The sequence below is a fragment of the Schistocerca piceifrons genome, chromosome 6, assembly GCF_021461385.2.
Source record: "Schistocerca piceifrons isolate TAMUIC-IGC-003096 chromosome 6, iqSchPice1.1, whole genome shotgun sequence".
Classification (NCBI taxonomy): domain Eukaryota; kingdom Metazoa; phylum Arthropoda; class Insecta; order Orthoptera; family Acrididae; genus Schistocerca; species Schistocerca piceifrons.
In genome coordinates, this window is record NC_060143.1 from 299,191,363 (window position 1) to 299,219,339 (window position 27,977).

A 27,977-nucleotide genomic window follows, 5' to 3' on the forward strand; every position below is an offset into this window, starting at 1 on the left:
GTAAACAGACTGTCTTAAAACATTTCCAAGCATGCTTCTCATCACATTGTATGATTCCATCAAAAGTATGGGCTCCAAAAAGCTCTTGAATCTAAAAAGATGCCCTCGTTTACTTTGGTATCAATTAAGTAAGGGAAATTTTTCCTTAAGTACTTAACCGCATCACCATCTTTGTTCATTCCCTTAAAGTTTTTCATGAGGCCCAACTTGATGTGCAAGGGCCGGAGCAGAATCTTTTTAGGGTCTACTAGAGGTTCACTCTTAATGTTCTTTATATCTGGTAGAAGACTTTTATGGTGGGATATTCATGTTTACTGTAATGAGATGCACGAGCTCGCTAACTGCATACCTCATAGCAGTGCAAGCACTTTCAAGTAACCACAAATCTGCCATTGAGAGTCATTATACTTGATGGATTCTGGTAAAATTTTCATGATATGGTATGACTCTTTCATATGCACACTATGCCCAACTGGAATAGAAGGAAGATCATTACCAATATGTAAAAGCACTGCTTTTAAGCTCAACTTCGAGTCTCCACTCATCAGGGTTGTAATTAATTCTGAGAGCCTTCATTAGACCATTTTTGTCTACTCATGCCACAAGACAACCTTGCATGTTAAAAAAAGGAGTGGACTGTTGCTCTCTTCTGCGGTAGAATGAAACATTTACTTTGCTTTCCATAAAAATGCGCTGCTGCAGTCTTAATGCTAAAATCTCAGCCTTAGCTTTAGAGAGCTCCAAATCTCTAATGACATCACTTAACTCATTTTGATACAATTTTTGTGGATCGTCAGTTGATGATATATTTGGAAGAAACTTTGGATCTTGTGACGTACATGGTTTACATGGTTCAGAACATTCAGAATCTCCATCAGAAGTAATCGCGTACTCTGTTGGTGGTTCAGGTATTGGCAATCCTACCCCATGTAGAACTGGACTATGGCAGATGGAATGTTAGAATAGTTCACTGTCCGCTTCTTGCTCTTAGATATTCCATTCCTGATAGGAGGAACCATACAAAAGTAGCAGTCACTGATATGATTAGTTGGCTCGCGCCAGATCATGGGCACTGCAAAGGGCATTGAACGTCCTCTGCCACGCATCCAGTTCCTGAGGTTGCTGGCACAAGTGATGCAGATCACATGTGGAGCCCAGGGTTTATCCTGATCACCTATTTTGCACCAAAAATAACAACAGTAAGCTTTTTTAATCAATGGTGTTATTTGCTGTTTTTGTGAAGCAAATGTCACTTCTCCACACACATAGCAAAACGTGTCAGCACTGTTAACACAAACTCGTGGCATTTTTGTTCACTTCAATAGCAGTCAACTTTAACAACTGGTAGTTAGTCTGTAAACAAATGTGCAAAATTATTACATGCATTAATAAAGTCACTGAAATTTAAAGAGGAAGGAGACAAAAAAATCACTAAAATTGATATAAAAATGAAACTTCCTGGCAGATTAAAAGTGTGTGCCGGACCGAGACTCGAACTCCCGAGTTCGAGTCTCGATCCGGCACACAGTTTTAATCTGCCATGAAGTTTCATATCAGCGCACACTCCGCTGGAGAGTGAATATCTCATTCTGGTGATATAAAAATGTTTATATCCAAACTCTTGGGCACAGCTAAGACCAGGGACAATAATATAATCCAGTGTTACTAGTTATTATGAATTTGACAAACCATTATAATTTTTTATTTTAAACTTAACATAAAAATCCGTACATAACTATTTCACCGGTGGAAAATGAAAACTAGAACTAATTTTGCATTGTCTTTGTGCTGTTCGCGATCAACACATTAGAACTGATAGGAATTGGCTATTTTTATTCGATATACATTTTCATTGTTGCACATTGTAATTAAAGATACAGTATACTTGAATGCTTGTGGTGTTTTCAGATTATTATTCTGTCTGTGAATTAAAGTAAAAGTATCAATAATTTATAATTATGGGTTTTCTTTTGAAATTATTTTGCAGATCTGAATACACATCGGCTAGAGATTGCCAAGAAACTGGGGGTGGATGCAACTGTCAGAGTCTGTGAAGGCATGGAAGAAACACAAATAGCGGCCGAGGTGCAGTGTCAGCTAGGGGGACCCGCCCATGTTACCATCGAGTGTTGTGGCACCGAATCTTCCATCAAGCAGGGCTTACTGGTAAGCTTACTTGTCTCTTTCATTCCGTCAGAATCAATTACAACAGAATGCAGCAGAGTATGGAGGAACTGCCTTGACGTACAATACTCCACTACAGAGTGACTACAAATTACAAATTACTGTTACCTTAAGATTATTTGAAGGAGTGATATAGATGTTAATGAGCCAAAATATTATGATCACCTGCTTCATAGCGTGTTGGTCCATCTTTGAAATACAATACAGCAGCGATTCTGCGTGACATGGATTCGACAAGTCATTGGTAACGATCACTCAGTTCCAGTAAATTAAGCAGCTGGTGGTCTGTTGATGCGGAGCTGGCACCTGACAGTGTCCCAAACGTAATTCATCGGACTAAAATGAGGCGAATTTGGTGGCCAAGGAATCAACTGGAGTTCACTATCATGCTCCTCAAACCACTGTTAACAGGTTTCTGGCCTTGTGAAATGGACAGTAATCCTTCTGGAAGATGCAGTTGGAAGGGGTTTATTTCAATAAATGATAATGAGGGATTCTAGACGGGTCCGCCAAATGTCGGGGGTTTTTAACAAGAATGCTTTTACTTGTTTACTTTCCCTGCTGGATCGGGTCGTTGGCTCTGGCTGAAGGCCTGTTATGAGACCCAACCTGTTAATTAAAACTGTCCCTTTTCTAATTTTGATTAATATTTAATAACTAAATAGTGTTCAGGGAACTGATCACTACTAAACAAACAAGGATAGCACTGAACACATTTATTGAACAATAATCTTCCTAACTTCAAACTGAACACTGACATACATTTATAAGTCATAAAATCAAGCTTGTAATGGCAATGGCCCTTAAATTCCAAAACTAACTCTTAAGGTGGGATAACGCATCTGTACTTGTTATTTTATACTCTCTCCCCTTGTCAGACGACATAAAATACGTCAGACAAACCTGCTTCAATTACCAAATTCTCAATAAGAGCGTGACTGGAAAACTGAGCTCTGGTAATCACAGGCGTGCGTAATATCGGATTAAATGCCGAAGCTGAGCATCACGTTACCAAATGCAGCGTTGTGGACAGGTCAGCAAGCTGCCAATGGCGTCTGCGTCGTCGACGAGCCTCAGTTGTAGCAAAACTGAATTTATTTTCGCGAACAGGCTTCCTGTTCGTAAACTCCTATTCAAAAGCTAATTCTGCTTTCTTTCCAATCGTCTCGCACTCGTTAAGACGGGACTCACCAGCCCAAATGCGGAATCCAGTAACGTCTTTGATAAAGTGTGGCTCAAGGAAATTGCTCTGCTCCCGTCTGCTTCCTGTGACACAGTATTCCAAACCGTAATTAGCAGAATCAGCTTGTCTCTAACGGTAAAACATGACAGTTCCCCTAACTGAATACTAGTTTCAGTTGCAGCTGGCAGACTTATTGAAAGTCCTGCACAGCACACTGAAAAGAATTAACTCTCCTACAGCAGAGCCGAAAGCACGACGTCCGCTCGCTACAGGAGCTAAGACGCTTCTCCCCTGATAACAGCTCCAAAAGCTTCCCTCTGCAAAATCAGCACGCCCACGCTATTTTCCGAGCTGGCCAATCCCTGGCTCTAGACCAGCACAGTTCGCTCCCACTATTATTTCCTGGCTTCTTCCAGCCAATCAAAACATTCCGCACCTGACTGCGCCTAGAATGTTCTGAAACAAACTGAAACTCCGTTCAAAATTGAACCCACCAATCGTGTCTCTCTGTTCGCCCTCGCGCGGGAAAAGGTCATTGCAGTAGCTTAACTGCGTTTCTTAGAAAGCCCCAGAAAATGTTAAGACTCGTGGGAAGGCTCCCTTAGCCGCCAGCTCATCTCGACATAGTGGCGTCGGCGTAACGCCCAGCGCCAACGAGGCGCCGTCCCTCGAAGGCCTGCCTCTGTTGTCCGCGCTATGGGTGCCTACCTGCACTGGCGGCGCGTCTCCCCGAGTGGCACGCTTTCGCATGCCGACTCGTAATGGTTGGTTGTAGACTTCCGCACTCCTTTGCCCTGCCTTTGAGCAGTGCCGCTCGTCCGCGCCAGCCAAACTCCGTGAAAATATCACTTGAACCCCGACTTCATGCAACATGCGAATTTCTTAAAGTTAATACGCGTTTATGCCTTCTGATACTCCCTGTATTAATTTCAGTAGGCTGATTGCCTGATAAATAACATAATAACCGATATCTAACTCGTCTTTGCAACGATTATTATATTACAGTAAGGTGCAAAATACTGCTACCTTACACAGTCTACGTAGGGAAGATCTCAAGTATGAAGGGATGCGTGTGCTCTGCAATAATGTTCACATGAACAACAACTGTCGTGGTACCTTCGATTATTACTACAGGTCCCAAGGAAGCCCAAATGACTGTTCCCCTTAGCAAAATACTGCCTCCACTGACCTGCGTCCGTGGCATGGTGCCGTTCGCCTGGATGATGAATTATCAGAATACGACCGTCGACCTGGTGTAAGAATAAAAGTAACTGATCCTACCAGGCGATGTATTTCCACTGATTCACTGTTCAATCTCGATGCCCATTGCATTGACGATTTCGTAGAGCCAACATGGGAACACGTATGAGTCATCTGCTGTGGAAGCACATGTTAAATAATATGCGCCGAACGGTGTGCTTCGAAACCCTTTTGCTTGCTGCGATGTTATACTCTGTCATCAGATCTGCCACATATCGCCGCCGGGTAATTTTTCAACCTCCATGTTCTGTGAATGGCGTGGACGTCCAACACCTTGTCACCACTCGTGTATTCTCAGAATTTAATATTTGCAGCCATTCTTTCATAGTTGCTGCTTCAGTTATTTTTATTACGAAGATCAGAATAAATATTACCAGTGTTTTGCAACATACTATTTATTTTGTTTTAAACCAAACATGTTTCGCCCATTAGGTACTAGATATTATCAGTGGTTTATAAAATAAAAGATAATTGTTTCACCCTACCTATTTTGTTACAATAAATGCAGCGTTCACTGGCAGGCAATTTAGATTACTGATTTATCCCTCGCTTTAATGTTCTGTATTCTTTTCGTATCCGCATTGGCTTTTGTTTATGTACAATATGAACACAATACAAGCTTCCAGTCAACCATAATTCTAAATAAGGCATTTCACTGGACGTAACTTTGCTGATACGCACTACACCTGACCTTAATGCAGACATACACTACTGGCCATTAAAACTGCTACACCAAGAAGAAATCCAAATCATAAACGGGTATTCATTGGACAAATATACTAGAATTGACATGTGATTACATTTTCACGCAATTTGGGTGCATAGATTCTGAGAAATCAGTACCCAAAACAACCACCTCTGGCCCTAATAACGACCTTGATACGCCTGGGCATTGAGTCCAACAGAGCTTGGATGGCGTGTACAGGTACAGCTGCCCATGCAGCTTCAACATCATACCACAGTTCATCAAGAGTAGTGACTGGCATATTGTGACGTCGGAAACGTGATGGTACGCATTTCTCCTCCTTACTCGAGGCATCACAACAACGTTTCACCAGGCAACGCCGGTCAACTGCTGTTTGTGTATGAGAAATCGGTTGGAAACTTTCTTCATGGCAGCACTTTGTAGGTGTCGCCACCGGCGTCAACTTTGTGTGAATGCTCTGAAAAGCTAATCAATTGCATATCACAGCATCTTCTTCCTGTCGGTTAAATTTCGCGTCTGTAGTACGTCATCTTCATGGTGTAGCAATTCTAATGGCCAGTAGTGTAACTAACGGATCGTGGGAGCTGTAAAGGCTAGCTGTGGAGTGGGATACTGGATTGAGGAGGGAAACTGGATGGGTGGTACGATAGTGGACGCACATGTGTGAAAACAATATTGTTCACATGTTATCGCTTTATTGATCATTAATTGCAAATGTTGTACTAATGTACAACAATTTATAATCAGTAAATATAATCCCAACATTAAGCACATTCCCAATGTGCGCCCCTATACAAAAGCCATCACTACACTGCGATGGCAAAAGTCGTGGGGTACCACGTAATATTGTGTCGACCTCATTTTACCTGGTGTAGTGGAGTAAGTCGACGTACCATGAGCTGAACAAGTCGTTGGAAGTCCGCTGTAGGAATATTGAGCCATGCTGGTCCTATGAAATGAAATGAAGTCCCATGCTTCTTTACAGAGCGTAGGGGAACGATGCGGGAGACCCGCACCGCCTTACTAGGCAAGTGCTGGTCCTATAGCCAGACATAATTGCGAAAGTGTTTCCGGTGCAGGATTTTGTGCACGAGCTGACCTCTCGATTATGACCCATAAATGCTGGATGGAATTCATGTCGGGCGATCTGGGTGGCCAAACCATTCGCTCGAATTGTCCAGAACGTTCTTCAAACCAATTACGAACACTTGTGGCATGTTGATATGAGGCACTGTCATCCATAAAAATTTCATCGTTGTTTGTGAACATGACGTCCATGAACGGCTGCAACCGGTCTACAAGCAGCCGAACGTAACCATTTCCAGTCAATGATCGATCCAGTTTGACCAGAGGACTCAGTCCATTCCATATCAACACAGCCCACGCCATTATGGAGCCACCACCGGCTTGCAGAGCGCCTTCTTGACAGTTTGGGTCTATGGCTTCATGGGGTCTGCGCCACACTCGACCCTACGAGCAGCTTTTACCAGCTGAAATCGGGACTCACCCAACAGTCGTCTAGGGTCCAGCCGATACGGTCAAGAGTCCACGAGAGGCGCTATCGAGCTGTTAGCCCATTAACCCAAAGTTTGGCCGCACTGCCCTAATGGATACGTTCGCCGCACGTCCCACTTTGATTTATGAGTCTATTTCGCGCAGTGTTGCTTCTCTCTCAGCAATGACAACTATACGCAAACGCCGCTGCTCTCGTTCGTTAAGTGAAGACCGTCGGCCACTGTGTTGTCTACGGTGAGAAGTAATGACTGAAATTTAGTATTTTCGACGCGCGCTTGACGCTGGATCTCGGAATATTGAATTTCCTAACGATTCCCGAACTGGAATGTCCCATGCATGTAACTGCAACTACCATTTCGCGTTAAAAGTCTGTTAATTCCCGTCGTGCTGCCATAATGAGATGGGAAACCTTTTCACATGAATCACCTGACTACAAATGATAACTTCGCCGATGCGCTCCCTTTCGTACCTTCTGTATGCGACACTCCCACCATTTGTAGGTGTGCATAGCGCTATCCCATGACTTTTGCAACCTCAGTGTGGTTAGTGTTAATGTGGATTTAAAATACACTGCTGCACTTAGAAATGGCAACGGCCTTGCCGCAGTGGGTACACCGGTTCCCGTGAGATCACCGAAGTTAAGCGCTGTTGGACGTGGCCGGCACTTGGATGGGTGACCATCCAGCCGCCATGCGCTGTTGCCATCTTTCGGGGTGCACTCAGCCTCGTGATGTCAATTGAGGAGCTACTCGACCGAATAGTAGCCGCTTCGGTCAAGAATACCATCATAACGACTGGGAGAGCGATGTGCTGACCCCACGCCCCTCCTATCCGCATCCTCCTCTGAGGATGACACGGCGGTCGGATGGTCCCGGTAGGCCACTCGAGGTCTAACGACGGAGTGAGTGCACTTAGTAATACAGTTGATATCAGAAGCAGACTCACTGAGTTTAGCTCGTTGGAAGCAGAAGTGCCCTGATGGTTATGTATCTATTCAGCATGGCACAAAGTGCCTTTCTATGGATTTGCTTTTTGTTGAGCATGCTTTGGACTCTTCATCGTTGGAAGATTATTAGAAGAGTGCATTGCTTTTGCATTAGTCACATCAGTTAAGATGTTTAATATAGCACCATTATAGTATTAGGCGGGGCGACCAAGGTTTCGGATCAAGAGCCATGAATTTCATAGCGTTAAGCCTAGCTGCACACTTTCGCCGCCGCCGCGGCACGCTGTCTGAGCGAGAGGAGGACGACGAGGGGAAAACTTCGAAAGTGTCACATTCAGATGGCAACGCAGTATCACTGTATACGACTTGGTTTTATCTTTCACATTTTTCAACAACGTAGATGACAAGGAACACATATTTCCTGTATTATTTATTTTTAACTCGCTGAAGACATAATTTTGATCTGGTAGAAACTGTCGGCATACGGACAGACGTAGACAATTTCAGAGGTTTCCGCATTCAGGTTGCCATGTAATCGTCACTTACTTAGTTTCATAATCTAGAAGAGTTTTTCACACACATATGTTGATGAAAGTAAGACAGCACTTTTGCTAAATCATATGGGGACATGGGACCTCTACCTGAGGACGACAATGTAGACATGCTGGACAGTTTTAACGTAAAATAATTCCCTTTTAAATCGGGAATTGCACTGCAGATCAGTCAGTTCCATCTGATGATACACATGTATGCTTTCAACTGAAACGGCACTCGGTCCCGAAAACAGCTCGAAAACAAGTGTAAGATTTGCAGTGCCCTCAAAATGTTTACGAAACTGTCTTTGTAATTGTTTCAAGGTCAAAACGAATTTGTCAAAACTTGCATTTCAATTAACTCTAGTGAAATTATGGAACTAGATTGAGTTTGTCAGAAACTGCTCTTTCTGCAAAGGAATTTTCTATTTAAATGTATCCCTATCTAATCAGAAACCTTGCAGTGTATCACTGTGGACAGTGTGCAGTCAAGCCCACATAAAATACGAGGTCAGCAACCCATCCGGATGTTTTAATTTTCGTTCCTGCACTCCTTTTTTCTTCATAAATTCAACAATAGCGGGTTTAAAATCGAAAAATCGTTCCAGGCTTGCCTCTTATCTTAACCAACTTACTTTGCATTAATATATAAAGTCTCCATGCCCTTATTTCAGTTCCATCGAAAACTGTTTCAACTGACAGTGGAATAATACGTGTGTGTTCAAAAATTTTACTATTCGTCCCACCAATTTCTTAACGCCTTTCATGCCTAAAAATTTAGCACAAAATGATTATTGCTCTTTCATTGTCAACTAAATCTTTAAATTCTTGCTACATGATATTGTAATGTCGTTTCGTAGCAAATTTTCAGTACCTATCGATCATGCGACTACATAAAAGATACTGAGAATTCCGGTCCCTCACTTCTGTCAGTTTTAAAGGCTTGTGATGACAGATCACTAGACTGCCTCTTTTTGTGCAAACAGCCACTTGGTCTGTGAACGTCCTTCATACCACGGACAAATTGAGAAGGGTAAACGGAGTTGACACCACGATTCCGTTGAACTGATGAGAGTTGTGCCGACCGAAAACTGCCTCAGTGCAGTATTAAATGGACTGTCACGCTGTACCGAATATTTCCGGAAAGAACCGAGCCACAGCTCACACGTAGCCTACACACCCGACTTGCCAGCTTTTTGGCACGCCGTGACCGGCCCTGGTGTATGAGGATGTCTTGTAAAATAAACTAATTTCTTGGGAACTGCTTATTGGAATTTCCGAAAATAGAATCAAACACCCACTTGCCTATCGTTTGCTGCCCATCGACTCTTTGCACTGTACCATTCGAATTCAACAAACAAAAAAATCTCTTTAAATATCCGTCACAAAGTTGATGACGGTCATATCTTAGGGATTGGACCTCACCCTCTAAGGTGGGAAGACTGACGGACAACAATACAAATTTCGTTGTGGACACCGATTTTGGCCAAACTATGCAGTTGTTAACTAATTTTGCCTTCTAGTTTATATGAGGCTTGTAACTTCAGTAGTGGCAACTATTTATTTACAATTTACACAAAACAGATACAAGATGCAAAGTTTTGCTGTTCTTCAAAGTAGTTATCAGCATGTGTAGAGCCTATCTCCAGCAATATGGAAGTCGTAGGACATCCTTGGCAGCGCCGATGCTGACGAATCTCTCTAACAGTTCGAAGCGAATGCCATAAAATGCTTCCTTCAATTTAAGAATCAAACCGAAGTCACAAGGGGAGTGGGGTGGGTGATACAGGACTTCCCAGCCCCATCAATCGGACAAATCAGTCACAACTTGGGCCATATGTGTCCGAGCACTGTTCTGCAAAATGGTGGGCAGGTCCTGCTGAAAGTGTCGCCGATTCTTTTTCTCAGCTGGACACCGGCTGTGTTCCAAACGTAAACAGAGGAGAGGCAGAGAGGCAGAAGTGGCTACATTTTCTGAATGACCCGCCTACCATTTTCCACGACAATACTAGGGCGCATGTGGTGCAAGTTGTGACTGATTTGTTCGATCGATGGGGCTGGAAAGTGCTCTCCCACCACACTCTCCAGACTGAAGCCCTTGTTACTTCAGCTTGATTCCTAAGATGAAAAAGCTCTTCATGGTATTCGCTTCAGAACTGTTAACGGAGATTCGTCTGTCGACAGACCTCTCTTCTCGAACTGTTAACACAACTGGCGCACTTACGTTATCATACTACCTCCAAATTGCTGGTAATGGGCTGTATACAATGCTGGTGACTACTTTGGAGGACAGTAATACTTCGAAAGATGTATCTATTTTATACAAGTTCTAAATAAATAGTTGTCACTATTAATTTTCTAACCCTTGTTGTCTTCACTAGAGCAGATTTTTGTCCGATGTAAAGTTCTAGCAATCTACACTCTACATTTACGTGATTACTTTGCTATTCACAATAAAGTGCCTGGTAGAGGGGTCAATGAACGACGCGCGGGAAAAACGAGCACTTAAATTTTTCTGTGCGATCCCTGATTTCTCTTATTTTATTGTGATGATCATTTCTCCCTATGTAGGTGGGTGCCAACAGAATGTTTTCGTAATCTGAGGAGAAAACTGGTGATTGAAATTTCATGAGAAGATCCCGTCGCAACGAAAAACGCCTTTGTTTTAATGACTGCCACTCCAATTCACGTATCATGTCTGTGGCACTATCTCCCCTACTTCACGGTAATACAAAACGAGCTGCTCTTCTTTGTTATTTTTCGACGTTATCCATCAGTCCCATCTGATGCGGATCCCACACCGCACAGCAATACTCCAGAATAGAGTGGACAAGAGCGGTGTAAACAGCCTCTTTAGTAGACTTGTTGCACCTTCTAAGTGTTCTGCCAATGAAACGCAGTCTTTGGTTTGCTCTACCCACAATATTACCTATGTGATCGTTCAAATTTAGGGTATTTGTAATTGTAAACCCTAAGTATTTAGTTGAATTTACAGCCATCAGATTTGTAATCGAAATTTAGCGGATTTCTTTTAGTACTCATGTGAACAACTTCACACTTTTCTTTATTCAGGGTTAATTGCCACTTTTCGCACCATACAATAAGCATAATATTGTAATTTTGCCCACAGGCTACACGCTATGGAGGCACCTTCGTTCTTGTGGGTGTGGGCACTGACAACGCACGCTTGCCTCTCACTCCCATATTCCATGAAGTGAGATTTATTGGATCTTTCCGTTACTCCAATGCGTAAGTGCTTGTTTATTATAAAGTTGGAGACATCAACAAACTGCTGCATATAGTTAAGAGTTTTAATAACAGTGCTGTTATTCCTTAATAGTACCATGTCTGCTTCTTATTAGAACTATGACGTTTACTTCAGTAATGACATGCACCTCTTCCAGACATCTTATTCAGTTCAGTACATTCACCCAGTTGCAACTGTATAAAGAATTAAATTCACAAAGTAAGAGTATCTATGGAGTGAGCATAGAAATTCTTCAACCACAAAGAGAAATGAAATTACAATTAAATTCAAACCATTAGCTGCTTAGAGGCGTTGATAAATATCAACAGGGACAGTTGAAAACGTGTGCCCCGACCGGGACTCGAACCCGGGATCTTCTACTTATAGAGCAAACTCCCTATCCCACTGAACCACGGAGGACAGAGGGGATAGTGCGACTGCAGGGACTTACTATCTCTGCCACGCTCCGTGTGAGACCCACATTTCCAACTCTCTGTCCACACACTACACTTGTAGTGTCCCTGCCCACTATACCCGTTACCTGCGGTAGTCAATCTACCGATTCCCGTAAGAGTTCGGGCTATGTGAGTGCACTCCACACTGAAGAAGGTCATTGGCCGGTAAGTCTTATGTATATGAAGATGTTATCTGTTCTTTCAGACATGTCCAAGTTTCGTTTTAGCATGGTAGGAAGCCATTTAGAAATGACTAGGCAGCATAATTTATTGAACCAGGGTTCGGCAGTACATAGCCTAAAAAAGTTCTTTGGTTTTCCGTTCTTTTCTGTAACAAAAAAAAAGATATCAGAGCTGTGACGCTTGTTGCAAACAAGTGAAATGACCTCTCGTGCATTTCTTCAAAGCTGTTCGCCAAATTCATTCCATGTACCGAATGCATATTAAGATATTTATAAAACGCACCTACAGAGTCCATGATACTTTTGAATGGGATTTGCCATTGTTAGCAATATAGTAACATTGAAAATCTACAGTGCACTTACGGACAGAAACCGTGAGCCTCACTATAGTCACGTGACTTTTCGAGTCAAAGGAACTGGCTGAGACTCCGTCTGGAGTTGGAGACTCCGTCTGGCGCATGTCCTTTTATTTAAGATCACTTCTGCAATTTCGGTGTTGATTCTGATGAGATCAAATGATTAGGACAACACAAACGCCAAGTCCCCGAACGAAGAAGATTTTCGACCTAGCTGGAAATCCAGCCCGGGACCCTTCGCTAACCAGATACAAACTGCGGATTTTGGAGCCAACGTATGTTGCCGAGAAACACTCTGTTTTCCACATCTGAATGCTCACTCTATAGATATTCCTACTCTATACCTAAGTTCTGATTTGTAATTGTCAAGAAAAACTGGAGACATGTAGCAAATGCTAAAGAAAATTCCAAAGAATAACACTTTTAAAATGATTTTTCACCTTTTAGTGTTCAATGAATTTAACTTATCTTTAGCATTTGCTGTTGCCCCGTCATTATTTTTGTGAACACATGGTGGAATCAGCGCAGTGAAATCAGGACAGGAAGCAACACAAAGCAGTGCAATCGGTAGGGCTCATAAGCAGGTGGGCCGCGATGTGTGACGTCAGCGTAAACTCTCTCGCCGTGCCTCACTTCATTAAAGCGAATGGACACACGATGCACACATGTTTAACTCATACGCGGGTATGAACTAACCGAGATTCACATGTTTTAGTGAATCATTATTAAGCTTCAAATTACTTAGACTATTTTTCTGTTGCTGGTGAAATACTAGTGTAAAGCCTCTGAAGGACATCAACCTCTTTCACCATCTCGGAGGGCACTACTTTTTCTCTGGCGAAGAGGCTCACACAGGCTTAGATCACATGACAATGTAGTGCGGAGAAATCCTATTTCAAAATCTTTAACTTTATTAACAGGTTTTCTTTCTCTATTCTGGAAAGTTATGTTACAACTTTTTTCAATTGTTCAGTTTTTTTCTTTGGTCATTCTCAGTTCTCTTACCACCTTTGCATTTTTTAAATAGCGATCATTCTGAGGAAAGTGCATGTACTCATGAAACAAATTACAGAAAAGTCCTCAATTCCTGGATACTTCTCGTTTATAATGTTACTTTACCTTACAGCTTTTGGGGTACGATCAATGACATTGCTGTGGAATCACTGAAATTCTCTTTCCATTTTCAAAGAGAATTTCATAAGACTTGCAGTTGGCTTCTTGCGGTTCGAAAGAATATTCAACAGTTCACTTTTCAAATCAATTTCATAATCCAAATCCACTGAATTTATCGATCAGACAGGAGTATTTTCGACTGAAAAAGAATCTGCAAATTTACAAACATTTCTCCAATTTCGTTTTGCCTCATTGTTTTTAGTAAATACATGAAATTTAGTTCCTGACTTACTCAGTTGTCTGCTGTGGTTAGTACAACTGGCGATCGCGCAGCAAACAGTTATTTTTCACTTAAAAACTTACACTAGGAAATCCCTCAATACACTGTCAATTATGACGTAACTCTGTACTCAATCTCCAGTCACTAATAAAACTTTTAACTGCCATAAAGAACCCTATTTTTTCTCGTAAACGCAATTAGATCACAATACGATAGTAGTAGGACCAGGAGAGAGCTGGGCCATTTTGTTAGTGCGGGTTGCCTACATCAAGGGCTGGTATGCACACAGGGGCAATCTGTTGTTCTCCTTTGATAGACAGGTACTTAATCTATTGTTCTCTTAAGTGCTTTTCCATGTCACCCCCATTACCTTTAGATTGACAGGCACTTAACCTATTGTTCCCCCTGCCTCCTCCCCCAACCCCCTCCCCCCTCACTGATACAGGTACACTTTCAGGTCTGAGATATTGGAATAGGCCCCCTATCGCTATTATCAATTTGATTCACTACTTAATTAAATTGATCAATTAATTCACCTCTCTGGTGGGAAAGTGCCATGCTCTCCTGCCACGCTGCCCCCCCCCCCCCTCTCCTTTGTGGGAAGTTCGAATTCCATCAGGACAAAGAACCTCTACTAACCTAAGAAAATGGCGGGAGCATAGGTCACATAGACTACCTGATTAAATTGTATTTCTCTTGCTCATCATTTTCTGCTGTTCGGAAACATGTAGGACTTGCAAGAAGCAATTACATGGGGCAAACATGCTGCATAACCTAATGTTCAGCACTGTACTCTGGGTGTATTAACCTAATGTTTGGGTCTTTGTTGGCACTTAACCTATGTTTCCGTTAACTGTTTTTTCATGTCACCCTCATTTCCTTAAACTATTGTACAGCCTTTGATACCAAATTAAGTAATCAGTTATGTTCTCCCACCATTTTCTGGTACACTTTACGAATTTCACATGCTTTTCAATGCCATTTCTGGCGCATTTTTCTTTGTCACCCACCCCCTTAAGCTATTGTACTGCGTTTCACATAAAAATTAAGCATATTAATGTAGTGTTCTGAACATAGCCTGCTGTTCTGCTCCATGTCACCCACTCACGCACTCCCTCCCATTAACTACTGTATCCCTAAGACAACATTGATATAAAAAAATACTGCAAATTAATTAAATTGGTATTCTTCACATGTATGGGATAGTTTTCCTTAATTCACAGCATCCAGTTGGCCAGTGAAATCGATGAAATATAGTTTAAACATAAGATTGCTAATAAAAAACACATCTTGCCAATCGACACCAGACGCCACAGCCACGAGCCACCGCCACACGCAAGCCTTTGTGAGCCATTGCTTTCACACCACTGCAGGTGAAAGTTGGGTCTATTTTCATGTATACAGTTAGAATTCTTAGAGTATTATACTGACGTCACAGAACTCCAAGTCACGATCACGCTGTTCCCATACGTGATAACGCATAGCTGTGGTACGGTCCAGCACCAAGAGAGATGCTACAATGGTTCCCAGAATAGCAGAGGGTGCATTGTTCCTTGCGATCCTTTCGCTATTCTTTCTGCAGACGAGACTTTCAGCGGTAAAATTATTTTGCAGAGGTCGCTGAATTGCACTGACAGTGAAACACCACAAAAGTTATCTACAGATCATCAGATACATACAAAACTCACAAGAATATGGGAATCAAGGAACATATTTACCAGTGTTACTACAATTAAATATTGTCATTGCTCTTAGCGGACCAAACTCACTCTCAGAACTGTTCTACAAATTCAGACACATTTCCCATCGGCACAAATGCGTTACTGTTTCTGGTCTGGACCTGCTTGCTTGCTCGCTTTTCTACACTCATCTCCAGGCTCGGGGATTACAAAAACACATGTAATTTCGCATGGTTTGCCATAATATTATACCATTTCCGCGGTACTTTTCGATATCAACCATACAGTAGTATCCTACTGATCGCTCGTGCAATATAATTCTGAAGCTATGGACTGGAAATTATTTCTCTACAAACCTGAAACTTTAGCTAGGTGGGGAATGTTCTAAACCACTGACTAAGTAGAAACTTGTCACGACTGCGAAGACATTTACGCGGAAACTCGAGAAACATAGAGAAAACTGATATTTCCACTTGTGAATACCAATGCCGGTGATGTAGCAGATTCGAAATTTCCCTGTAATTTACAAAGTCAACTAAAGTGTTTCTCTTGTCTAGAGATCCGGCAAACGTGTCTTCCAATTGCTAGATGCACACACCACAATCGATTTTCCCTCAACTAATGAAGGCGCGAAATGTGCAGAAGCAGTCAACCGGTCGATTCACATGGGAGGGAATAACAGTCCAGCACAAACACAAGTCCATATTGAATCTTCTCAAATTTCCTCAATATTACGAAAGCTGTCCAACACATATTAAGCATTAGTTCGCTATTCGGCTGTCAAGAGCACAACAGTTAAGTCAGCTGCATTCCTACACTCCAACAGGCCTCTGCATTCGGACGGCTCCTACAGTTAACAGGAAACGTGATTAATTCCTGCCAGAAGTCACCGACGCTGCACACAAAGCAAGAATAGAACAATCGTCCTAGGAAAAAAACCAGCCTCATATATATTTAATCGCTATACTTACAATTAAATGTTACGATTGCGGTTTCAGTTGAACGACATTAGACAGTGAGCAAAGTATCGAAAATACATCCTGCTGATGGCTGTGCCTCTGGAAATAGAAATATCTGTACCATTCTTATGACTTGACATACTCTTCCCTTTGCATTTTTTGGAACACTAACACATACTTTATAAGCCTGTTGCTCAAGGTGAACCTATCACGCAGCCCCTACCACTAATAAGTGTAATACTTCATCAGTAACTGATTGCCTACGATACGAAATAATACTGAGAGAAAATCAGCAATGGCTGGACATGTCTCATAAGTTTTTCTTACGAGTGCTTTCACTGCGTCTTAGAGAGACGTAGTCGGCCAGATATTAAAAAACCCGACCACAACAACTACTGTATGTTGCTGTCACAAGCGGTCATGGTTCTACAGGTGCACACAAGTATCCATGTTAAAGGCTATACTGGCTTTATAAATCGAGGTACGACATTACCTCTGAATGAGGTGGTTTTTCTATCCGGACAAATGCCGAGACAGTGATTATCAGACCAGCACTCTGGTTACATGTAGCCCAAGAGGCAGCTTCGTAATAATATCGCTGAATTTTGAAAGTGATTCAGGTAAGGGATGTGGTATGTGAGCGGTATTTGCGACTCCCTCACACCGCTCCCGCTAGATATTTCTATAGTACTTGCAGCATATTCTGACTCAGTACCATGTCGGAAGTTCTGTGATATATCCACTGAGTTATAGGCGATGACTGATTGTGAAGGAACACAAACAGTAGTAGTAAATGATGTGCTGATTTAGGTCGTAAGAAAATGTACACTAGCTTTTCAGATCTCTAGTGATACACTATCTGCTAGAAACGATGTCCATTATTTGAAATCAAGTCTTTCCATTCAACCACATACCTGCATGGATCACACCCACAAGTGAATCATATTTCTGGAAATCTCATATCTCGAAATGAGACACTTTTCTCGAACATGTCTGTTAAAGTAAAATTCCAATGTGGTTTTAGTCAGCCCCTACCCATCTTGCAACTGATCTCATTTCCACAGCTTAGCGCATGTGATAGTTCCAATTTAAGTTGGGACTGAGCAGAAGTCAGAGAAAGACATATCCACCACCTTCTGCAACCCATGTAGAAACAGAACGACCTGAGTGCAACAGGACCGCGTTTTGACCATTCAGTGGAATTGCGCGCAATGTGGCACATTTCCAAAGTAGATATGGATACTTCTGTCTGAAGCAGATCTGCGACCATTCACATCTATCAGCCCAACGCTATCATCGTTATTCTGTACCATCCAACAGAGGAAAATTACGAACTATAAAAGCTACACTAATTTCATCCAATATAGAACTCACCTAGGCTCTGTTGCAGGCACGATGACACATAGCTCCAATGTGGATTTGGCTGTTGCAGAGAGAGAGAGTTGTTGCAATGCTTCCCAGAATAGCATTCCTCCTAGCATTCCTAACAGGACACCCCGTGCTTCATCGAATTTACCTGTCAAGCTGCTCCTGCTGCCTATGCGGACAATCCTGTTAAATATACAGCTTTTGATCCATTGCAGAGGGCAGTCACCCATACTGTAGGATGATGACCGTATCCCACAGACTATATTGTACCTCGCAAGAGACGCTCCCTGTGACCCTGTGTCGTTGTTTGACACATTGTTTTCTAACATGCTTTGTACACTGGCCATACATTTTATTTTTCTGCCACGACTTCGAGGTCTGTGCCAGGTGCTAAAGTGACATTAAGACACTCTGATCCACGACCTCTCGCAGAAAACTAGACATTGCACATTGTAAATCATTTAGTTACTGCAGCTACCATAACATGCGACATACGGTGGATGATTTTATATAAAATACAGTTAAAACATAAGGAAACTAGAAGAGTTTTACAGCATTGGTGTAGGTCTCCAAACTACCCAGTCCCCTCGCTGGTGGACCAAACTTCCCTATCGCAGATATAAGGTGTGGTGGATCCGCCTCCAAACATCAGTCCAGGTATATAGTATGCAGGAGAATCACACTCGAATGCTAACTTGGATGTGGTATATTGTGGATCTGCATCCCAACACTGCTTAGTACATTGTGCGTGGCAGATCAACATTCAAACACTATCCCGTACGTGGCATGTTGTGGATCCACATCTCTACATCGCTCCGGATATAACGCATGGCGGATCCACCTGGGAAAACTAACTTGGGTCTACTATGGGTCCTGGTAGCTGCCCGCGACACATACAATTACACACACATACAGAAAACAGAGAAAACGCTCTCCAAATGTGGAGGTGACTCGACACACTCATGTGCAGTGCTATAGTACACCCCCGATCAGTGCATTTCGACTAGGTGTTGGCAGCTGTGCTAGTTTTACAAGCAATTTTAGAACACAGAACAAGAGGTTATATCATGATTGTATGGATAGAACTGACATAGAAAAATCGATAGAATTGCGAAAAATGATGGGGGAATAGGTATAAATCGACCAAATTTACATCGAAATGCAGGGAAATTGAGGAAGTACTTGCGTATCTTGTGGTTCCCGCAGAACAATTTGTACATGGGGATGAGTATGCAGCACCAAGAGGAATCCGAGAAAACGTCGACATGGGCTTGAAGGGAATCAGGGAAGCAGTCGATTTTTTCTCCATTGAGACAGCATTATATTGTATGTCTATTGATGTACCAAAGATACACTGTATTTGACGCTTTTCAGGAAGACAGAGTACCATCTGCCTCTAAACTTACATGTCATGTATTAAAGGATAACAGAGAGTGGATGGGGTGATAGATTGAGATGGAGCTGTAACGAAGTACTATTTAATGGTAGACTGATGATACATTCTAGAGAAGGAGAAGTTGTTGGAGCTCAATTTTTCCACTGTTTTGTTAGGATGCATCAGTCACGTTGTCACAGTCTGTGTTCTACTCGTATACAGCCAAGTGTTCTGTGTGTGGTTTAAAGCACTGTCTACTTGCGATCATTAACGGTAAACCTGCCGGTCATCAGAGGACTTCCATCTCATATTTGATGAAACGTGGCTCATTCCTCTGAACGAAATTTGAATTATGGGATGTACTCCATCCCCCTGTTTCATCTTGGGTGTAAAGTCAAGACTTCAGCTTCATAACTAAGTAAGCGATAGGTGCTTGTGAGACATTACAATCACCATGTATACATTTGCCTGACAGATGTGCTGTTTACAGAGTCAGTGATGGAATGACTTGTAATTTTCACATGTCGGGTGCTGTTTATGGAGTTAGTGACGGAATGACTTGTAATTTTCACATGTCCAACGCTGCTGCTATCCGTTTATCTGTTTCCTTGTAAGAGGTATTCGCTGTTACTAACGACCATTTTATACAGGGCTGATGCAGACATAGTATAATTTCCGAACCATGATCGGATGTGAACAGTGGGCCTTATACGTCTCCGGAAAGCTATATTGTACTCGTATCACAGCAAAATAACTGATGATGGTCGAAGTAGAGAGGATATAAAATGTAGACTGGCAATGGCAAGGAAAGCGTTTCTGAAGAAGAGGAATTTGTTGACATCGAGTATAGACTTAAGTGTCAGGAAGTCGTTTCTGAAAGTATTTGTATGGAGTGTAGCCATGTATGGAAGTGAAACATGGACGATAAATAGTTTGGACAAGAAGAGAATAGAAGCTTTCGAAATGTGGTGCTACAGAAGAATGCTGAAGATTACGTGGGTAGATCACATAACTAATGAGGAGGTATTGAACAGAATTGGGGAGAAGAGGAGTTTGTGGCACAACTTGACAAGAAGAAGGGACCGGTTGGTAGGACATGTTCTGAGGCATCAAGGGATCACAAATTTAGCATTGGAGGGCAGCGTGGAGAGTAAAAATCGTATAGGGAGACCAATAAATGAATACATTAAGCAGATTCAGAAGAATGTAGGCTGCAGTAGGTACTGGGAGATGAAGCAGCTTGCACAGGATAGAGTAGCATGGAGAGCTGCATCAAACCAGTCTCAGGACTGAAGACCACAACAACAACAACGTCACACAGAGCCAACATTTTAAGGAAGCAGTTTTTTTCATTTTGAGGTTCTATAACATAGTTTATCGTAGAGAAACCGGGAAGAAGGATGTATGTGATCAGCTTGAAATATATTTCATACGTTGGAATATTAACAGTGCTACATTCAATACGACTGATAGGTCTGAAACGCAAGCGATCTAGCATTATAGCCTGTTTTAAGTGCAGAACGTTGTAGCGTTAGCAGTGCATGTGCTTATGTTCTCTCTTACCAATACCTTCCAGCTACTGATCCTAGACTCTAGAACAATACTTTAGAGTTGATAGCTTGGTTGATTTACGTGAAAATGCGTCGAGCTCCATCCATCTGGAGCTCTATTGCGCATAAAAATCATTTGACTCTTGTTCTTCTTAACCGTTTACTATTACATCACAACGGCCGGCCGGAGTGGTCGAGCGGTTCTAGGTGCTACAGCCTGGAACCGCGCGACTGCTACGGTCGCAGATTCGAATCCTGCCTCGGGCATGGATGTGTGTGATGTCCATAGGTTAGTTAGGTTTAAGTAGTTCTAAGTTCTAGGGGACTGATGACCTCAGATGTTAAGTCCCATAGTGCTCAGAGCCATTTGCCATACATCACAACACTTTGAAATCTGTTACTATACATTCATAAAGAATACTAACCTCCTCGACATGGGTGCATCTCGAGAAATCGTGTGCTCTTGGATGGGTGAGAACCCAGAAAACTCCATTCATTCATGTGACATGGAATGTAGCGGTCTTCTTCTGGTCAGTTGCAGATTAAATCGGTAACGGTGTTGCAGGGCTGGTTGGTCAATGACAGTGTGAGGAGGATCTTTCACTTTCCAATTTTACCCTAAGACAGTGAGAATGCTCTGTGACTCCCATATGCAGAGAGATAGATCGTCAATTAAGCACTATACTCGAGGTGTTAGAAATATGTAGAGCACTGTCTGATACACTTTGATTGTGTATGTGTTCGAGAATTACCAATGAATAGACGTATTGCGCAGTCCTCTATCCACGTTCGCAATGATACTTGCAAAGTCGAGAAGGGCTAGTTTAGCTATGATACTGAAATTGAGAAACATGGTGTCACATCATTTGTTGGTGTTGAAATTACTGTAAAATTGCTAAAATTGTTCGCACTATCACCTGCGGTGCTTTTTATTAGAGTACATCGATGGTGCCTTTTCATTCCCATCTGTACACTGGTGCGCTGTTGGTTGCCACATAATAATTGTGGATAGCACCAAACAGCGATTGCGTACATAACTGCAATATGATGGATGAATCAATCGAAACGGAATGTAGAGTCATCAGCTATTCCGTGACTATGACAGATGAGTTTAAATGTAGTCTGGTGACCTACGCCAACACCTTAAAACTCTTCTACTTATCTTATGTTGTAACTGTATTTTGTATAAAATCATCCACCGTATGTCGCATGTTATGGTAGCTGCAGTAACTAAATGATTTACAATGTGCGATGTCTAGTTTTCTGCGAGAGGCCGTGGATTAGAGCATCTTAATGTCACTTTAGGACCTCGCACAGACCCCAAAGTCATGGCAGAAAAATAAAATGTATGGCCAGTATACAAAGCATGTTAGAAAACAATGTTTCAAACAACGACACAGGGTCACAGGGAGCGTCTCTTGCGAGTTACAATATAGTCTGTGGGGTACGGTCATCATCCTACAGTATGGGTGACTGCCCTCTGCAATGGATCAAAAGCTGTATATTTAATAGGATTGTCCCACATAGGCAGCAGCAGCAGTTTGACAGGTAAATTCGATGACGCACAGGGTGTCCTGTTAGGAATGCTATTCTGGGGAGGACTGTGACAACTCTCTCTCTGCGACAGCCAGATCCACATTGCAGCTATGTTGGAGATCTGTTTCACGCTCTAATATTCATGCTCCTGTCCTCAGTGGGAGAGCAGTGTAATTGAGTAAGAGTCTTTCCATATTTGACGATATGCAGGGCATGTTAAAGGGTTTAATTGTCGATGCAATATAGTGACCTGTACAAAATACAATCGTACTACTCTATTCATTCACAAGACATCCATTGTGTAAAACTGATTCGAATAAGATGGAGGCAAGGTTTGTATGGAAAGTTCTGAGAAAGCAAGTGTCCAAAGACAAGTTGAAGGAGACCATCCATCTCTGGTGTGGATGACGTCTTTCACCTGCCACTGTGGCATTAGGAGATCTCCAGACCTGTAGCTGTAGGATACCGAAAATCTGGCCATTTTTTTTTTCTCTTCTGTAAGAAAGTGCTTCGAATTTTGTTTACGTGATTGTTCTGATTTCCCCCATCTGTGCTTAGAGAGTGCTTTTTTTCCAAACAACAGGAATGCTTTTATGATTAACAGTGTTATCATGAGCATGCACAGGCTTTTAGCGGTGAGAACCATTGTGTACATTGAAAGCAGGAAGAGTGGCATATGATGGACGGTCTGCCATGTTAGGAGCGCGAGGAAGAATGCCCTTCGATGTTATTCTGCGCTATTTTCATAAACAGGTTCTCTTAGGGCAAGAATTTTTGTGCATACAATCCGAGATATCACGACAGCTCCTACAAAAGTGCACGTTAAGTATTTCTGAGAGTTCGCTATAGATACTGAGATTCATTCCAGAACCACAGCCATCAAGAGGAAACATTACCTATACACTGATCGGTGTCAGGCTATAGCAACAATCATAATATTTAATTGTAGTTACACTGGTAAATATGTTCCTGTCTTCCAATATTCTTTTGGGTCTTTTATGTATTTGACGATCGTAGACAACTTTTGCAGTGTTTAACTGTCAGTGCAATTTAGCAATCTGTGAAAAATAACTTTACCACTGAAAGTCTCATCTGAAGAAAACAATGGGGAAAGGATCGCTATGAACAATGCACCCTCTGCTGTTCTGGGAAGCATCAGAACATCTCTCTCACTGTTGGACCATACTACAGCTATGCGTCATCACACGTGGGGCCAGCATGAGCGCGCCTTGGAGTGCTGTGACATCAGTATAACTCGAAGAGTTCTAACTGTATACACGATAATAGACCCAACTTTCACCTGCAGTGGTGTGAGAGCAATGGCTCGCACTGGCTTGCGTGTGGCGGTGGCTTGCGGCTGGGGCGGCGGCTGCAGCGGGGTCGGCGACGGCGTCGGGCGTCGAGTGGCAAGATGTGTTTTTAATTAGAAACTTTTTGTTTAAACTATATTTCATCGATGTCACTGACCAATAGGATGCTGTGAATTAAGGAAAACTATCCCATATATGTGAAGAATACCGATTTAATTAATTTGCATAAATTTTTTGTATCAATGTTGTGTTAGCGTTACAGTAGTTAATGGGAAGGAGTGCATGAGTGGGTGACATGGAGCAGAACAGCAGGTTATGTTCAGAACACTACGTTAATTTCCTTAATTTTTATGTGAAACGCAGTACAGTAGTTTAACAGGGTGGGTGACAAAGAAGAATGCGCCAGAACTGACGTTGAAAAGCATGTGAAATTCGTAAAGTGTACCAGAAAATGGTGGGAGAACATAACCGATTACTTAATTTGGTATCAAAGGCTGTACAATAGTTTAAGGAAATGAGTGCTGATAAAGGCCCAAACATTAGGTTAAGACACCCGGAGTACAGTGCCGAACATTAGGTTATGCAGCATGTTTGCCCCATGTAATTGCTTCTTGCGAGACCTACATGTTTCCAAACAGCACAAAATGCCTTTAATCCCCTAAATTGTTTAAATAAACGATATTCCACACAATGTGTAAATTGTTTAAGCAATATTCCATACACTACAATCGAATACCTTTCAAATGATCGATCAACTGAGTCTTCTTCCCGCCAATTCCCAGGAAGAGGTGGCGGTCGGATGAATTAGGTTAGTGGAGGTGCCCTTTTTCCCCACCATTTTCTTGGGTTAGTGGAGGTAGCATTGTCCTGATGGAATTTGAACTTCCTGCTATGGGGCATGGCACGGGGTGTGCGACTTTCCCACCAGAGAGGTTAATTAATTGATCAATTCAATCAGGTAGTCTATGTGACCCATTTTCCCGCCATTTTCTTAGGTTAGTAGAGGTTCATTGTCCTGATGGAATTTGAACTTCCCACCAGAGGGGGGGGGGGGGGGTTCAAATGGTTCAAATGGCTCTGAGCACTATGGGACTTAACATCTGTGGTCATCAGTCCCCTAGAACGTAGAACTACTGAAACCTAACTAACCTAAGGACATCACACACATCCATGCCCGAGGCAGGATTCGAATCTGCGACCGTAGCAGTCGCGCGGTTCCGGACTGGGCGCCTAGAACCGCGAGACCACCGCGGCCGGCTGAGGGTGGGGGGAGGGGGAGGGGGCGTGGCAGGAGGGCTTGGCAGGAGGGCGTGGCACTTTCCCACTAGACAGGTGAATTAATTGATCAATTTAATTAAGTAGTGAATCAAATTGATAATAGCGATAGGGGGCCTATTCCAATATCTCAGACCTGAAAGTGTACCTGTATCAGTGAGGGGTGAAGGGGTTTGGGGAGTGAGTTTTGGGAGGGGGAGGGGTGGGGGAAAATTACTTTAAGTGTCTTTCAATCAAAAGGAAATGGGGGTGACATGTAATGGCACTTAACAGAACAATAGGTTAAGTACCTGTCAATCAATGGAGAACAAAAGGTTTGCATCTGAGTGCATACCTGTCCCTGATGTAGGCAACCCACACTAACAAAATGGCCGAGCTCTCTCCTGGTCCTACTTCTTACGTTATGACAATTGCCGGTTACTGAGCACTCTGACGCCAGCGGCGGGGCTTGCTACTGCGTATACATCTAGTAATTCCTACCATGTATTCTAGTATCCATAAGGGAGAAGGAACGAAATGTTAACAGGCACAAGCCTGTTGTTTTATATGTGTAGTTGCTTGACATTTGCTCCCTAAAATGAATGAAATTGTTTGCAGTTAATCCTTGGGAAAGCTACTGAAAATCTCATCATTGATCAGATGAAACTTCCGTCATTCTTGGTTCACAATTTAAAAGATATAGCTCTGTTTTCAAATCTTACATATTTGGCCAAGGATTTTACTTGAATCAATAACTAAAAGTAATTATTTACAGCATCATTGTCCATAAGCATAGGCGCAATGCACACTGCATAATTTCTCTTGCCAAAAGCAGTTCCATTACATCATAAGCAGCAAATCCCAAGCACTTTCTACAGAAGTAGCTTAAAATACAGTATCTGATCAAAAGTACCCCAACAGTCACCAGCGTCAAAGGTGTGGGGTGGTGTTGGAGGGGGGGGGGTGGGGGTCGTGTGGCGTTGTCAGTTGAAAAGTTGTAACAGCAGAGTCAGTCGATCAGGAAAGCTCAGTGGCTTCGAATTTGGACATTACCTGCGCAGGTAATCCATCAGGGACATTTCAACCTTTCTAAACCTGCTCAACTCGCCTTTTTGGTGATGTGAATGTGAAGTGGAAACGTGAGACAACAATCACAGCTATAAAAAAAATCCACACGGCGAGGAAGAGCTCTGACAGTTGACGCGGCCTTGGCGCACGTGCTTCACGCGCCCACGATGGCTAATCAGATCGTGAGTTTTTCTTTATGTTACCATGCTGGGCGACCGCTGCTTTCAGTCAGTTGCGCCACGTGCTACATTCAGGTTTGTGTGTATTCATACGCATTCCGCTACTTCTGTGAGTTTCTTGCCATGTATATAAGTGGAAAAATGCGTATAAGTGTGTACAATTGGCAAATGGCTGCCTGTAGCGCAGAGAAGATGGTTTTGGAAAAGGAGCTACGCTGAAATTCCAAGCACGCGAATTTATGTACAGATTACGTGTTTACTTTGTAAGGGAAAGGGAAAATGGTGGGCCTTTGACATTAGTGGGTAAAGTGGTTGACAGAGTGGCAGAAGCATTTAACGTCTCTATAGCGACAGTGAAAAGAGTCAAAAATGATAAAGAGGCTGCCAATTCAGCTGCGAGCCCTGTTATTGTGACGCCTGGAAAGTCAAGGAAGAGATCATGTCGTGTGACTGAAACAGGCAACTTTGACGAAAGTGCTATCAGGTAACACATATACTACAGCAGGAAGGAGTTACCGACACTTAAAAAGTTGATGGCATCACTGTCGGACACTGGTTTGTTCACAGGCAGAACAACAAGTCCCTCCATTGTTTTGAAAAAAATTAGTTTCCGTTGGAAAAAGTTCTCAGGGCGAAAGGTATTAATGGAATGCGGAGACATTGTAGCACGGAGATCGGAGATGTTTCCTGCGCGAGTTGCTAGCAGCGAATCCGGAAAATGTAATATGGATTGACGAAACATGGGTCAACGTGCGACATGCACATTCCATCGCATGGACAGACGACAAGCGCTATGGAACTATGAGTGTGCCAACTGGTAAGGTGTTATGATGATGTTTCAGTAAAAAAAAAAAAAAAAAAAAAAAAAAAAAAAAAAAAAAAAAAAAAAAAAAAACCTGTCGACTACCACGAGGAGATGAATGCAGAAACGTTCAAAGACTGGTTCGTTACTTGTTCTGGTAGTGTTTTTGTAATGGACAATGCGCCGTTGCATTGTGTACAATTAAATAAGGCACCAACGGCTGCTGCAAGGAGAGACAAAATAGTCAGCTGGTTGAAAGATAATAAAATAGGCTTTGAACAGAATATGCGGAAAGCGAAAGTGAAACGATACAAGCCACAAAAGACGCATTATGTGATTGATACATTAGCAGAGAACCACGGTCACTAAGTTATACATCTGCTACTGTACCACTGCCATTGCAACGCAATCGAACTCACCTGGGCTCAACTAAAAGCAGATTTTGCGGAGCGAAACAAAACCTTTACGTTGCGAGACACAGAGAGGCTGGTAAATGAGGCTGTCGCACGAATAACGCCGGAAAATTGGAAGAAAGTCGTGAACCACGAGTGGAAAGAGATTATAAGGTCAAACATAGAAGAAGGTGTAAGAGAAGAAGCCGTTCATAATATTGTAATTTCTTTATCAGACGATGAGGTCAGCAGCAGCGAAGATACCGAAGACTGTGGTCGCGACGAGAGATGGCCAGTCAGATGACGATGATCTTAGGGTTTCCGTTCCCCGCACGAAAAATAGAGGTAACGTCCTTACTCGATATATAAGACGTAACATTTGTACAATTTTCTTACCCTTGTTAATGTTGAAGATCTGATTGTGTATGATTTTTATTTTGGCTGGAACCATATTCATGGTTTTTTTTTAATGATGTTACCGCCGTTTGGCGGTAATAATTTTTATTTTATTGTTATACGATCCAGAGTTCGGCCATAGGCCATTT

General features: G+C 42.4%; 1 protein-coding gene and 1 pseudogene across 1 annotated transcript in view; both read left to right on the forward strand.

The window, feature by feature from the left end:
- LOC124803282 (sorbitol dehydrogenase-like) overlaps positions 1 to 27,977 on the forward strand; it is a 172,420-nt gene that overhangs the window by 41,832 nt on the left and 102,611 nt on the right. The window contains exon 6 of the mRNA XM_047264465.1: positions 1,988 to 2,166. Coding sequence (XP_047120421.1) covers positions 1,988 to 2,166 — 179 coding nt within the window. The remainder of the gene's footprint in view (positions 1 to 1,987; positions 2,167 to 27,977) is intronic.
- LOC124803902 lies at positions 7,436 to 7,552 on the forward strand (annotated as a pseudogene).